This window comes from Pteropus medius, unplaced genomic scaffold (genome assembly GCF_902729225.1).
Source record: "Pteropus medius unplaced genomic scaffold, Ma_sr-lr_union100, whole genome shotgun sequence".
NCBI classification, from domain to species: Eukaryota; Metazoa; Chordata; class Mammalia; order Chiroptera; family Pteropodidae; genus Pteropus; species Pteropus medius.
In genome coordinates, this window is record NW_024349797.1 from 4,696,665 (window position 1) to 4,712,712 (window position 16,048).

At 49.0% G+C, this 16,048-nt stretch overlaps 1 protein-coding gene across 1 annotated transcript; it reads right to left on the reverse strand.

Annotated features, from left to right (window-relative positions):
* Positions 1-393: 393 nt before the first annotated feature.
* Positions 394-8,427, reverse strand: ZDHHC22 (zDHHC palmitoyltransferase 22). The gene is made up of 3 exons (XM_039884339.1): positions 8,201-8,427; positions 5,816-6,355; positions 394-1,005 (listed from the first exon to the last, which is right to left on the reverse strand). The coding sequence occupies exons 2-3, from the start codon at positions 6,339-6,341 to the stop codon at positions 740-742; spliced, it is 792 nt and encodes a 263-aa protein (XP_039740273.1). The 5' UTR covers positions 6,342-6,355; positions 8,201-8,427; the 3' UTR covers positions 394-739.
* Positions 8,428-16,048: the final 7,621 nt, after the last annotated feature.

The window sequence follows — 16,048 nt, forward strand, 5'->3', positions numbered from 1 at the left end:
CAAGGATCCAGAGGCTGGAGACTAAGAGGAAAGGCTGGAAAAGTGCCAGGGAAAGGAAGCTTCCAACTAGGTCCTGGATTGGGCTGTGGTGGCCGGGCGGGGTAGGGTGGACAGGGGACAGCAGCTGGAGATCCCAGGCCATTTGTTGCTGTGGCCCAAATAAAAGGCCTTGCAACTCGGGGGGTTGGTTGAGCAGCAAGCTACTGAGTCCTTATTCCCTCCCACTGCCCATAATTCCACAGAGAGGATGAGGACACACAGCCCTCCTTCTCAACCTCCTTAGCAGTTGGCAGAGCTGACTTGGTAATTTTAAACATTTGGTAATTTTTAAACATTTTTGCCAGCCTCCGGGTCTCAGGGAGCATCATACCAGCAGCAAAAATCCACTCCCTACTTCCAACAGGGGGCATAGAGGAAGAGCTCTAGCAGATGGCAGTGATGACGTGAGACATGGTGGAGAGAGGACGAGGCAGGCAACGGGGGAAAGTAGGGAGAAGAAACAAAAGCAGAGACCTCCTAACAGCAGCCACCCGGCTACCGCATGAGGAGCAGAGCAATACCTGGGCGGCCATTTTTCTCTTTGTCATGATTCACCAGCCTATGTGTCACAGACCAGCGGTGGATGCTAGGACCTTACCAGCCCGAGATTGTAGTGGGTCATGGATGGAGACAAGGATGCAGTGGTCTTATGTTTAGGAGAGGTCAAGACACACACACAGAGAAATGATGGCAGTGCCAGCTACTTGTCCCGCTGCTTGGAGCTCTCACCTCCGACATTGAACATGGGGACAAGCAGGCCCAGCAGCCACCTCTTTCCGAACACTTCTTGTAAGTTCTTGCGCCAGGGCCGGGCCCTCACCGCCAGCCCCTTCCGCACCTGGTGGCGGGTCTGCCCTCGGAGGATCAACAGCAGCTGATGGCAGCAGAAGCCAGCGCAGGCCAGGCCGATGGCAAACCAGAGGTAGAGCATGAGGATGACGAACATTTCAGAACCAAGGACAGCTCCTGCGGGGGAGGGGGCGGGGAAACACCAGAATCGCTTTACACTCAGGCCACGTACAGAACTGCCATCACGGTAGGCGCTTTCTGCTAGGAAGGGAAGGAGATTAATGAGATCGAAGCTACATTTTGCAGCAATCTCAGCGCTGCGGCGAGGGAGAGGAAGGATAAACTAGTTGCCCTAACTTTTTCTTAGTGCCGGTGGCTCCTGAGGCAAGGGGAGAGACAAGGATGTGGGGAGAAGTGCCTATACACTAACATTTTCTGAGTCAGAGATGCTGGTCTCTGTCTGCCTTCTCTTCCTGGTCTGGAATCAGGGAGAAGGGATTTTTCCCAGGAGGAGAGAGGGGTGAGCTGAGGATCCTAGAGAGGGAGCTGGTGCCTGGGCAGCTGTCTAGACTGGAGCAACTTCTCCCTATGGAGCTGGGAGCATTGGTTGGGAGGACTTAGGAAAGTGACAGCATGATGGAGAACAGAGCCTAGTCATCAAGAAGAATAAGTCACGAGCTCCTAGGGCAGTGCAGAATGACGAGTTAGAGAATAATTCAGTCATTAATGTTAACAAGTGGACAGCGTGGCCACCAGAACATTCAGTCAAAGCTGTCCTGTCAGTCAGAGCTTGCTAAAACTGGAAGGGGTCCCCAAGGTCATTAGTCCAGCCCACTGCCTTGGGCAGGACCTCCTGTAAAACCCTCTATACCGGTACTCTCTATTACTCGTTCTTAAACATTCATGGAGTAAGAGACATCACAGTCTTCTTCAGAGTAGGGGTGGTCAGTCCATGCTTAATTTGAATCTCCCAACTCCGGTCTCACACAAGTTTCTTAACCTCTCTGAGTTGCAATGCAGTTTGCTCATCTGAAAAATGGGTATAATAATAACGATTCCATAGGGTTGCCTGATTCAGGAAAATCGTGTGTGAAGTGGCCAGCTTTCTGGTTCACACTCAGTGCAGTACTCCCTGCTGAAGGCCACTCATAGGTGAGGAGGCTACATCCAAAAAGGGCTCAACTTTAACTCCTTAGTCCATAGAGCTTTCTCCTTCACCTTGGCTGGATTGCAACTTTGGCAGCCACGGTAGAGACACCTACTTTGACCTACCCAGCAGCCAGGGCAGTAGGCCCTAGAGAGAACTCAAAAGCCCTCCTCAGCCGCTCTCTCCCTGCAGAGCAAGCCCAGCACCACCACCTCCAGTGAGATGAGGGGCCCTGCTCCACAGATCCCATCTTACAACCCCTTTGACCTCTGCAAATCTCAACCATATCCCTCCCTTTTCCAATTTCCCCTGGCCCAGCCCACCTCTTCCCTGGTCTCCCCAGGCTCCAATTTCCAGACCCCTAAGGGTTGGGCTTTTAAAACTTGTCCAGTCTGAGCAGTGGCGGACTCAGCTGCCAGGAGGATTGGGCCCAATTTGGGTTTGCTCATTAGCAGCTTCTTCTTGCCCTCAGCTCTCGGAGCTTTGATAGCAGGTTTCTCTTTGCACAGTTGGAGACAAATAAGCCCAGCTGCCCAGGGGAGGGAAGCTCATTCCAGCTGGCATTTTGAGCAGCCCCTCAGCTGTCTGGGGGCAGCAGAGGGACAGGGCTCACATTGGGCTGTGCCATCCCTCTGACCCACTTCTTCCTGTCAGCACAGGTTAGCTCAAGCAGACACATGCAGGAGGAAGGATCCAGGGACCATGGATCCCTTTGGGCTCCGGGAATGCTGACAGGCAAAGATGACCCTCAAGCTGAAGTGCGAGAACATCAGAGCTGTCAAGTGCAGGCCTGCCTTCAGCTCAACCACAAGGACAAGCCTGGGCTGATGGAAGCTATTTTCCACGGGCTTTTTCTCTGGCAATAAATCAAGGCATGAGGAAGACCTTGTGGCCTGCTCCCGGCCCCTTACGGCAGCTACAAAAGGCTATTCTGGGGACCTGCTTTTTCTTGAAGTGTTTGAAGTTGTCTAACCTGGCTGCCTCAGATCCTCTGAACTATTTAACAATAGTTCTGCTTCTTTTAGAAAATCAGTTTTCCTGAATGGCCTGAATGGTCACATCACCTAATCTCTCCATCCCTGCTTCCTACCAAGCATCTATAAAACCTTTGACAGATCATTGCCTAGCATCTTTGATATACATCCAGGGACAAGAAGCTCCCTCCCTCCCAAAGTGGTTCATTCATCAAAAAAGTAGCTTCAGAGAAGCAGTGTGGTGTGGTGAAAGGAATATGAGCTCTGGAGGCTAGCAACCCTGAGTTCATATCTTGGGTTGGAATCATGCTGGCTGTATAGCTTTGAAGCAACTTAATCTTGCTGACCTTTTGGTTCCCGAGCCTTTAAAATACATATAATAATACTTACATCACAGACTTGTCATAAGGATTGGATGAAATGAGACCTGCACAGTAAGTAGCACATGATGGGTGTTTGACAAACGTTAATCCCCTTTCCCTTCTACTAGACTTTCTGGTGGCACCCACTCTGCTAGCATACTTAACAAAATGCCATAACAATGGAAATGATGGCATCATTTCCATTTCCCAAATGAAAAGAATGAGGCTCAGAGAGGTGACACAATGTACTGGTCCCATGAAGCCAAAAGAGAAGACGACTTCTAAAATCCACCTGTCCAGCCTCTTACCTCTTCGGTGTCAGCAGCCATCAGAGGACCCCTTCCACTTCTAACTCACAGGGCCCACACTTACAGCCAGTCCATGTTCTGGTGGCAGATCTGACTCAAGGGCAATACCACAGCTGGGGACAAGAAGTACCACAGTTGCGGAATAAGAGCTCAGTCTATTAAACAACTTGGGGCTTCTTCCTCCCTCCTGTCCACCTGTCTTCCTGAGCAGCTGCGATAGTGTATGTCCTCAACCATTTGAGTTGAGAATAGTAGGGGAAGAGATAGGGAGGGAGAAGCTGAAGAGGTGAGGTGTATGCGTGGGAGAGGGGAGAGTAGAAAAACTGGGAAGGGGAACAATGAAATGTTGGCAGAGGAAGGTGAGATGGGAGAGATGCAGATTAGAAATCTTGGCCTCCTTTTCCTAGTGGGTGTGGTGAGGAGGTAAAAGATAGTGGGACTCATCCTTCTGCTGAAACAGGAATCTGGGCCCAAGGTAGGCACTGACTGGCTCTGTTCTCCCATCAGATTAAAGAAATAGGTCCCTCTTCCTTTCTTTACTGTCTCCCAAACCTAGCAGGTATGGACAGGCCTCAAGACCAGGCTTATCTCAAATCAAACCATTTCAAGATCTTCTCTTTGAAACCATCCATTTTTATATGATGAAACTACTTGGAAAAGAAAGTGTAATCAGGCTCTCTGGCTCTCCTCATTCCTCCACCTGCCTGTGCTCACACTCCACCCCCTAAGCCCGCCCACCTACCCTCCCCCGTCCTGGTTATTTTGGTCCCAGAAGCCTCCTATGCCAGCACCAGGATCCAGAAGGGCCGAGAGCTCTGACATCTGGGCCCAGCTCAGCCACCAGCCCTCAAGGCAACCCTGACAACTGGGTTCTTCCTGGGCCTCTGTGTTTGTTCTCACTGCCAAATGGCATAATTGTTCTATGCCTGCAAAGGACCAGGCTGCAGCCCCAACAAAGACCAAAGTGATGGCTCCCCACAGAGTAGAGCGGAATTTTTATTAATGTCCAGCCCAGGGACGTCAAGACAATCTTGGGTTCTTAGTGGAAGTAGCTGCACTCTGTCTTTGTCCCTGAAAGGTCAATGGGTGAGGAAACATGTATTCCCTATGCTGCTAATGGGGACAGGCCAGGGGCTGCTACATAGTATTAGTAAGATTCTAGGCAAGCCGTTTAATCCATCTGAGTCTCAGTTTCTTCATCTGAGAAATAGAGTTGCTATCATATACACACATGAGTGCATGCTACCAGTTGTCAGAATCGAGTCAATCAGAATCAAAGGCCTGGGTAGGGATGGAGTGGAAGGAAATGAGGTGGGGGCAAATTTCAAGACCAGATAAAGTGGTAAGAACTGCCACCAGGAGCGAGGTCCTTCTGGGTCAGGTATCAGGAAGCTGTTCTTGGGGCATGCTACATAAAATACAGTCCTCGACAGAGTTCCTAGCTGAGCACCACTGTGAAGGCTCACATGCCTGGCTCCTGCAGGTGTAAGAGCATCCTGGAGGCTCAGATCCCTCACCAGTTCCATGACTCTGGTGTGAAGATGGAGTCATTAAACATGGCTGCATCCCCAACCAGGTGCCCCCTGCCCCGAGCCATCTGCAGGCTGGAGAATCACCTGATGGAGGTCAAACATATTGGGCAGGAGGGCAGAGCTTAGCCTCTTGCTGGGGCTGGCCTGGCATCCTGTCAACCTGACTGTGGTTGGTTGGCAAGACCTCTGGAGGGCAAAATCCTTGGTAGAATGTGTGAACAGCTTTGGGGTCCAGGCAGAGGAAGGTCGTAGCATGGGTGTACCTCACAGGCTGCATGTAGGGCTGGCCAGCACCCAGCCTTGCCTGGCACATAGCAGGTGTATTTCCTGGATTGCCACAATTCTATGAGCAAACGGACAGTGGCGAGCAAGGAGGAGATGATAAACGAGGATAAGGGTGGGGAGAGAAGTTTGCCAGATAAAATACAGCATGCCCAGTTAATTTGAATTTCAGATAGATAACAATAAAATTTTTAAATATAAGTATGTCTCATGCAATATTTAGGAGATACTTACACTAAAAAGTTATGCATTGTTTACCTGAAATTATAATTTAATTTGGCATCCTGTATTTTTATTTGCCGAATCTGGCAAACTTGGGGCTGGGGGTGTTGGAGGAGAGGTCTTTGTGTAGGGCCCAACCTGCCTGCCAAGGCCCACTCACCAGAGAAGAACTGGCTGATGGAGGTGGGGAGGAGCGTGAGGAAGGCCAGGGGATGGGCGAAGGAGATGGAAAGGACTGCAGAGATGTAGGCCACACCAGCCACCATGGAGTAGAGGCAAGCAAGGGAGGTGTAGAGGCAGAACAGGACGAAGTTGCGCATGTTTCTGCTGCCAATGCAGTTGCCGGTGAAGAAACAGTGATGGTCGTGCCTCAGGGTAACTCTGGCGCAGACTCGGCAGAAGTGGGTGCTGGGTGGGGGACATAAAGCCTTCCTGGCCGAGGTCCCCTGGCAGGCATCCATGTCGTCAGGGGAGTTCTGGATGACCAGGACGTAATTGCCCAGGGCGTTGGTTGAGAGGAACAGGAAGAGTGCCCCGTGGAGCAACGCAGGCGAGAAAAGCGGAGCGGCTGCGGGGTCCTCGCGCATGCTGGGCAGGAAAAGGAAGAGCTGCAGCACGAAGGTCACCAGAGAGATGCACAGGAAGTAGGCGGGGGCCACCACGTTGAGCAGTCTCAGGGCCAGCATCCTCGATTACATTCCTAAGAGGCCCAGGGTGAGAGGAAGACTTACTGCGCTGTCCAGGGGGCGCCCCAGGGCGTTTCTGCGTCGCTGTCTGTCGGTGCTGCTCCACGAAAATCCTTGCTCCCCGACCCCTGTCCCTCGATCACCCCTCCTCTCTTCCCTTGCCCGGGCCCAAGCAGGCATGAGACCCCGAGACCACAACGGCCTCTGAGGACCAGGCTTTATTTCCAGGTGCCCAGCTCCCTCGGCGCTTTGGCGCCCCGGGGTCAGGCAAAAAGAAGAGCGAGATTGGGGCTTGTTCTCAGTCCGTAGAGGATGAGGGGTGAGGGGCTAGGACTCCGCTTCCTTATGGCAGTGAAAAGGAGCCCAGGTTTGGGATTTCTCCTTCAGACCGCTTAATAGTTCGCGAGGGATTTGGGGTGGGGGCAAAGAGAAATTACCTCCTGAAAGTCCAGCTTCACCTCCCCTTTCTCCGCTCCCTGCTCCCCCACTTCTTGGGTAATATTCAGGGACCTCACCGGTAACCTAATGCTCTTTGGGGGTTTGTGTGCGGTGGGCTCGTGATGCGATGATAACCGTGTGTGTGTGTGGCGGGGGGTTCTGTATTGTGACTCTGTACGTGTAGTGTGCGCCTGGGTCTCTGTGCTTGTGTATGTGTATATCTGTGTACATACACGTAGCCGCTGCCACCTGGCTTTAAAAAAAAATCAATTAAAACAATCGATGCACTCACACACGCGCTCAGACACCGGATGGGGTAGGGGGCACAGCCAGAATACCTGTGTCAGCCGGTCCTGGTCAGCCCGCCTCTCCGACGCTGGCAGCCCTGGCTATTTCTTTGCAAAGAGCGTTTTCATTTGAGGCGACAAAATTAAAATCCCCCCTTCGCGCCTGCCTCCGCCCTCCTGGAGCGAGAAACCCAAACAACCCCGATGGCGCCGAAACCCTTTCGGCACCAACAAGCCCGCCCTGGGCGCAGGAGTGGCTGCTTGGCCAGCTTTTCAGCGGATCGACCCCCGCCGCCGAGTGCAGCCCCCACCGCATCTCCACTCAACCCCGGTCCCCACATCCCTGGTTCCTGCCCAGCTTCGGAGGCCGCCGGGAAATGAGATTCTGGGCGCCCGAGAGAACTTTTCCAGGGGCTAAGGAGTCAGGGAGCCGGAGGAGCAAGAAAAGTTCTAGGAAGGTTGCTGCACCCAGAGTGGGGGAGAGCCTCGAGGCCTCCGTCCAGGCTGTCCCGTCCGAATGGGCGACTGATCACCTTGGAGTCCCCTCTGCAGGTGCCAGTGCCCCCCGGGGACCCGCGGCCGCGGAGGGGAGCGCAGGCCTCTCTCCGCGGCAGGGGCCCAGCGCAGGGCACGCCCCGGGAGTGGTCGCTGGGAGCTAGGCATCACCCCCAGCCGTGAGCTCCTTGGGGCTGCGGCGGCGCTGCCCACCCCAGAGAGAGCCTTCGGCCTCGGGCTCCAGCAAAGCAAGTGTCTTCCCCACGCTGGTCGCCAGGGGGGCGCGGGAGCAGCCTCCAGATGCGCCGCGGCGCCTGGAAGGCGAAGGACTGAGGCGAGGGGAGTATGGGGCTCTCGGCGGGCGGCCTCAGCCGGGGCCCTATGCCGGAAAGGGGACAGCCGAGACCGCGCGGGCGGCCCCGGAGGCGCGGAGAGCTGTCCTTTCAGCACTGGCGCCGGCTTCTCCCGCCGCGGAGGGCGGCACAGCCAGAGCCCCAGAGAGGCAGGCAGGCAGCGCGGGCGACCGCCGGCTCCTCGGCCACCGCCTCCTGGACGCCCGGGAAGCCGCCCCCTGCACCGCCACCGCTGCCACCGCTGCCTCCGCCGCACCGCCGCAGATGGGTGGGGAAATAAACTCACCGAGCTCTTGTCGCCGACAAGAGGAGCCCTGGACGCCGGCTCTCGTCCTCCCCGAGGCTGCAAAGTTGTGGGCTCGGCCCCGCTGGCTCGCAGTCTCCTCACGATTCGCTTCGGGGACTGGGCAGGTAGCGGGGGTGTGGGAAGGAGGGAGTGGGCAGCTGCGGTCCTCCCACTTGGGCACCAGCGAGTGGGGATGGCAGCTGGATAACCCCCAACCCCGCCACCCCTCCCTCTCCTCCTGGGGGCGGTGCTCTGGCCACCCCTCTCAGCATCGTGGACTTGCCCCCCACTCCTCCCCTCCTTCCTCTGGAGCGGGCTGGGGCGTCCTGCCTGACTTCAGCCACTGATTCCAACTGGAATCTGGATTCAGCCCTGATGTGGATGCTCTAGCCATCATCTGCTCCTTCCCTCCCCGCTGTGGCTGACAACCCTCCCTGCTCTCCACTCTGGGACAGAGAAAGCATGGGGGTTTGAGAGCTCAGCCTGCTGGGGGCAACACCCATACATATCAGCGTCATTGCCACAGATTTTTCGAGAGCCTGGCTCTGGAGCCTGTGTGCCCAGGTCTGAATATCCACCATTCACGACTGTGTAATCTTCAGATTCGTTTCCTCATCTGTAAATCAGAGATGTGAGGATTATACGACAATATATGTAAAGTCCTTAAACAGGGCCTGCCCATGGTAAGCACTATTCGAGTATTAGTTTGTAATTATTGATACTATTTATTGGGCCCTTAGCACTGGGCACTATACTAACTAAGCCTTTAGCATAAGACCCCTCTGTTAATCCTTTCGGCAGAAGCTCAGGTTGAGGCACAGAGAAGCTAAGTCACAGAGGGTGTGTGTCAGAGCCTGGATTTGAACTAGCGCACCTGCTCTCAGCCTCTACACAACCTAATATCACCCCCCGGGACCCCAGGGGAGCTCTGATTTTGGAGAAGGGAGGACAACAGAGGGGTTTGTCCAGATAGAGAGACTGAACCAGGAGCATCTGTCTGGAGTCCTGCCCCATCTCCCTGTTCCTATTTCTTTCCCTTGCCGACTCTACTGTTCTGAGGTGGGTACTGAGGGGCACCAAGAGGGTGGGGACACTTGGCCACTGTGTATCATATAGGAGTAAGGGTAGGGGAAGCAGAAGGAGCTTTTGAAACACTGCAGTAACATTGGGGCCACCACCACTACCTTAGTTTCCTGGACTGTCATGACTCACCCACCTGCCCTGTTCCACTCTTCTGGGTGAAGGCAAACATATATAATCGTTTCTTGCTTTCTCACCTGGTTGATTAAAACAAAAGCAATCCCTTAGAATGAGGGCCCTATGCTTATCAGCTCAGCCTGTACTTTTGAGTCATCCGATACTGTTTTCTCTGTATTTTGTCAGTGTACATCAAAATAAAAAAGGCAACCAGGAAATCTTTTCATGTTCTGAAAGATTGCCTTACATATATGCAAAAGAACAGCTTGACAGGTGTTGGCCTCTGAGAATCTGGTAGCCCTGTGAGTTCCAGTGGCCACAGGGCAGACACAGGGAAACCCAAGTGGCCTTTTTCCTTTAGAGGTGCTTTGTGTCAGGATCAGGCTGTCTGAACCCTTTTCACAAGCTCTGCCTGCCTCTCACCCTGGCTTGGGAGGAAGGTAGCCTGGAGGGCTTGGTTTGGCTATATTGATTGAAGATCTTCATTCCCTAAATACCTTGAGAGTCATGAGGTATTTCTAATTTTACTTTGCATATGGGTGTGTGGTGGGAAGGTGTGTGTCTGAATTCGTTTGTGGGAGGAGGAGGGAGGAGGAGGGAGGGAGGTGAGAGAGAGAGACAGAGACAGAGAGACAGGGAGAGAGAGAGACAGAGAGAGAGACGGAGAGACAGAGACAGAGACAGAGACAGGGAGAGCGTGAGCGAGCACTAAATGAATGCAAGAAGAGAGAAGGGAGTATTCAGCCCCAAGAAAGAGATGAAGATCGGGCCATGGAAACACGAATGGACAAGAACAATTATTTACTTGTTTATCAACAGAAAATGACATTAAATCTTCAGATCCTAGAGCTAGTAGTTCCCCAGCCCTCTCCCCTGAAGTGAACTGAGTAAGAGGAAGTACAGCCAAATGTTATTTGATTTTCAAAAATTGGTGTTTACCCCTGACAAAATCAATAGGAAGGTCAATTGAAAAACTTCACTTTGAGTCTGGCCCCATCAGAATGAAGCAGACTAGGAACCAATACTTTATTGCCGCTTGCCAGCTGTGGCACCTTGAGCAAGTCACTGAACCTCTCTGCTTTCAGTATTCTCATTCATGGAATGGGATGAAGATGTTACCCTGTGGTGATGATGTTCAAATGGGATAATGTAATTTAAGTGCCTCAGTCCCAGCGGAGAAGGGATAGCGTTAGCTTCTTCCTCCCCACTCTCTTTTCTGGGCCCTTATCTTTATTCACAAGAACGTCTTATCTTTCCAACTAAAATGAGAGCTCCTGGTCTATGTTGGAAATATTTCGGGGTGTCCTCCATATCTCCTATTATGATGATCTGCACAGAAAAGACACTGAGTTAAAGTGTACTGAGTGAGGAGCTGATACTAGTCTTTCTCCGAGAGGAAAAGCTATGTCCCAATGTCTTTCAAATGTCTGGTGAGAGCGCATTTGCCATTGATCTTGCATTCTGCTGCCACCCACCCCAATTATGGTCTCATCTTTCATAAACAGCATCAGAAAATAATTATAAGTCATACTCTCCATTGTTTCTGTCATCTATTCTTATAGTTAAGCTATGACTGTGGCTGCAGGCGGTCCCAAGGGGGCAGGAACAGAGACAGGCATCTGATTGCTGCCGAACGGTTTCCCAGTAAAATGTGCCATCAATCTTGCTATTTGGTGGTGTTATCTGAATAAAATGAATTCCCTCCCAAGTGGCAATCATTTCATTTTGCCTCAAAATGTTATGTACAAAGAGAACTCTATTCAGCAAGCCAGTTCTCCCTTGGGTGGGGAACCCTACGCACATGTCTGTCAGGCTCTACAATTCCCCAGGTATTTGGGGTAGAGAACATCTCAAGATGCAAGGGCCACACCTAAGGAGGCTCTGGGGATTTTCCTCATTCTCATGCCCTTATATCAGATTGACCGAGGTAAACATAAGCTGGGTCTCAAAGTTAACTGGTGCCCTGAAATTAAGATTTTAACAGACATCTGCAGACAGAATGCTCTTTACTACCAATAGGAAGTCATAGCCATGGGCAACCACAAAGTGCTCCTGGAGTCTCAGAAGGCTTAGTGAGACGCCATCCCGGCCTGCCTGGGTTCAGAAAACATACAAGTGTAATCTTCATCTTAGCCAACCAAGTACATGAAAATTGGTTATCACAGAATTTCTATTTGGAAGTAGTAATTTATTTAACCAACTACATCTTCATTTTAACAACAATAACATTGCTTGGATGTAATAAAGTGCTTTGCAGGTAACAAAGTACATTCACAAAATTAAAATTTCATTTCACAAGTCTCCCAACAGCCCTATAAGCTAGCTGGGGCAAAAATGATTAAACCCATTTTTCTTATGAGGAAACTGAGGTTCAGAGATTTGCTACATGTTAATTTGCAAGCCTCGCATTTGTTTAAATTAAAATGTGATTTAACGTGCAAAAATCTCTTTGATACTTAAGTTTTCTGGAACATGTCACTCGCATAAAGGAAGCAGGTATATAACCTACTCAGAATAAAAGACCTGCATGATCTCTCTTTATGTAAGATATTTATGTAAAATTACATAAAGTAACCCTGCAGCACATTAATCAAATGCTCTCAAGCACACCGCTGTTTGTGGTGCTGGAGAGAGCGTATGTGACTGGAGGCAGTGATGCTCACTCATCCAAGCTCACATGTCAAGATGGAAGCAGCAGGTCTGAATGGCTCCCTCTGGGTGACAGGTTACTTCAACAGTCTCCCTAATGATTGATGTCTCAGGGCGGAATCTTGGCTTGGCTTGGCAAAGCCTCCTTTGGAGCGTTCGGGCTGTGGAAGAATGAATGTGATCGTTTACCAGTTAGCCCTGGTTTCCAGGGAGCGCTCAGGCAGTCTTGGTAGGGAAGCCTATGGCTGTGGACCAGTACACAGCTTATCAGAGGCGATGGCAAGAAGATTAATTGGCCTTTTCGTCTCAAAGCATGCAAGAGGCTGAGGGTGGGAGAAAGGGAGGGTATAGGGAAGGGAAAGAGGAGGGAAGTAGAGGGCAGAGGGGAGGGGAGGGAAAAGGAGAGAGGAAAGAACAGAAAAGGGAAGCAGAGAGAGTGCATGCTCATCGTCTGACACAACCTCAGTTTATGTCTTCATGATGGAGGGAGGTCAAGTGGGGAGATCAGCTGTCTCTGTTGAAAGCCCAGCAATGCCAGGTGTCCAGAATGGGAGGGAATGAGGCAGAAGGTTGATATTTCAATTAAAGGAGGAGGGAGGTGAGACCGGGAGAGTGAGGTCACTGCAGTGCCCTTGACTATAGGACTCTTGGATGTGTTGTTATGGTCATAGAGCAGCAAGCAACACCTACCTCACACCACTGAGCCCCCTGCCTCCACCCCCGGCCCTCATTCCAGCAGAGATGGCCCAGAGCCCAAGAGAGAGGCAGTGTGATATGATGAAAAAAGCATGAGCTTTTGGCATGAGCTTTGGTGTCTGCTGACTGGCTCGAATCCCTGTTTTCCCACTCACTTGTTCCGTGACCTTGAGTAAGTTCCTTAGCCTCTCTGAGCCTCAAATTCTCTGTTCATTTAATGGAGATTTTAGCTATAACTTGTAGAATTTGTCAGGAATTTTAAATGACAAAGATACCAACTCAATAGCACCTGCCCTTTCTACTGAAATACTCCCCCAGCTACCAGCTACCAAATAATCCTGCTTGCTGCATAGTACTGACTGCCTCTATGATGATCTCATTCGTTGGTATATTTATTTACTTGTTTATTGCCTCTTTTTATCTGATAGATTATAAACCCCAAAAGCAGGGACTTACCTATCAGCTTTAAACTTAGACCCAGCCCAGAGCTTGACACACAGTGAGTGCTCAGTAAAGAGTAGAATAAATGGGAAACAGTCTGGTGGGACAAAGGGGGCATAAGGGAACAGTTGGGGTGTGAAAATCTGTACCTTGATTGTGATGATAGTTATATGACTATGTTTGTCAAAATTATAGAACTGTACTCCTCCAAAGGGTGGATGTTACTGTATGCAAATTGTACTTCACGATCTAACCTTTCAAAAATAGGCTCAAGGGAGCAGCAGATAAACATAATTCAACTAAATAAAGATTCATATTTACCGACATCCATTATGTGCCAGCCCTATGGGGGGCCAGATGGCTTCGTGTTGGTTATTTCATTTAACGCTTACAATAGCCCTGCCTAATGAAAGTCTGGCTCTTACCTATTTTCTAGAGTGGCGAAATGGAGGCCCAGAGTGGTTATGAGATTGGCCAGGATTGCAAAGCTTGCTGGCAGTAGAAATAAAATCCAGCTCACTTAATTCTAGCGTTCAAGCCTCACACATAAGTCTTACACTGACATAGAAATAAGGAGATCGTTTTTCTTACAGAGAGGTAACGTATTGTGCTGATATCAATCTCCTACACTTTAGCGTAAATTAGCCAGTCAGAATCATTTCTTAGTGAAGTGGGGTGTAGAAAGGATGGGCTTTTTTAGAGACCAGGAGTGGAGAGTAAAGTTAACACACACAGGCCTGCATAAGTGTCAGATGGGACAAGAAGATTAGAAGGCACTGGAGGAGAGGATCCACAGAGCAGTCAGATGACAGGTTCTGGGATCGAATCACTTGTTGAGCAAGTTGGTCAACCTCTCTGTGTCTCAGTCCCTTATTTGTAAAAGAGTCTTAATTATAGTTTCCACCTCATAGTGTTATTACATACATTAACAGGATAACATTTGTAAAGCATTTAGAATGGTGGCTGGCATAGTAAATATTAAATAAGTGATAACTATTGTAATTAATTAAGATTAGTTTCTATGACATGTGACAGAAACTCCAAGAAAACACTGATTTAAACTAAGATGGAAGTATATTTTGCTCTCAAATCAAAGAAATTTAAGGGTGCCAGTCCAGGGCTGGTGTGGAGGTTCCACGATCATGTGGTACCTAGACTCTATCTTGCCCCATTTTCCTGAGCACGTTGCCTCATGGTCCAGAATGGTTGCTCCTGTACCAGCTGTCATGTCCATATTCCAGCCAGCAAGAGGGAGAAAAGAAGAAAGAACATGCCCCACTTAATAGGACATTTCTTGGGAGTTGCACACAGCACATCCAGTTACCTCTCATTGGCCAGAACCTGGTCACATGGCCACACCTAACTACAGGGAGCTATGTAACCAGCTAAAATTTATGAGTTGTATGGATAAAGAGGAAGAGGAAAATTAATTTGGGGGACAACCTTGGAGTTCTTTCTTTTACTATGGAAAACCTTAGACACATTCAAGTTATCATTCCCCAGGTTTCAAGACAGAAGCAGGATTTTCCTGGCACTTCTAGTCTCTCTGCGATTCTAGGCCCTCATTGGTCAAATGGGGCTACTGTCCTCTGCCCTTTCCCACACTCCCACTGATCCTTGTCTTCCTCTAGGTATTTCCGATTACCAAAACAGGCCTAGGAAAGGCAGCTCCCGCCTGCCAAAGCCTTGACCTCAAATGAGCATGGACAGTGAGCTCTATAGGCAGCTGTGGTCAGTGTCCCAGACCATCTGGCCGGCTCAGCAAGCTCGAAATCTGGCTCTGGATGAAAGAAAAAGGAGAGACAGAAAAGATGCACTTTAGCTATTCTTATTTTTAAAACCCATGTGAATAACATGTTTTGTAAGGCTATACAACAATTTTTAAAATGAAAAATAAAGCAAAAATTCTTAATTCCCAAATAATCATCATTAACATTTTGTGTGTCTTTTAATCTTTTATCTATTTATATTTTTTTCCTATTAATTACAAATTGGAGCTCACATCTTCATCCGCTTTTTTTTAATCAGCATTTAAAGTTCCACAATAATAAGACAATCTTTCCATGTTGAAAGTATGTTTCCCCAACATCATTTTTAATGGACACAGTTTAGTAGGGATTTACCAAAATTTGCCTTTGACTTTGGTATCTGGTCAAAAGATGCCCTTTGGCTTCATCTTCAGCCTTGGTCTTTGAGAGGCTGAACAGCTAAGTTTAGATTTCAGTCTCATTTGAGTCTCATTAGCAATATTTCCTGGACTTGTGTATGATCCATGATCCTGTGGCCATGTTATACAACCTTTGCATCCAAGAAACATAATAATCTCCGTTACACAAACATAGCATGTCATTTGGATTACTGTTAAAAATCACTTTCAAATATAGATAACCTTCTAGATATAGCTCATAATGAATATCTTCTTTCTTGCTCTATTTAATGAAATTCTATCAGTCAGTTAATATTAAATTTATATAATATAATTATAAAAGTAAAATGCTGTATCTCTCATGATAATTATAAACATTGCCTCTTAATGTACAGGAATAATTTTTAAGAGCTTTCAGGTGTTTAAATATAGAAGGAAAGATCAATAGCTAATACAGATACTTTTAGAAGATATTTTTTGAGGCAACAATAATAAAACATTAAAATAATAATATGGAGCAGAATAAGAGATTAGATTATATCAGAGTTCTAATCTTTGTAGAATTATTTGGGATATAGCATTCTTAACACTAAACAAAATAACCTTTTAAAAATGTAGTCAATTTTTCTTTATTCTATTTAGGCCATGAAGCTTTAATGAAAACCCCTATTTGTAATTCTTTGTACATTGCAAAGATAAACTAAAAACAGAACGTCAAC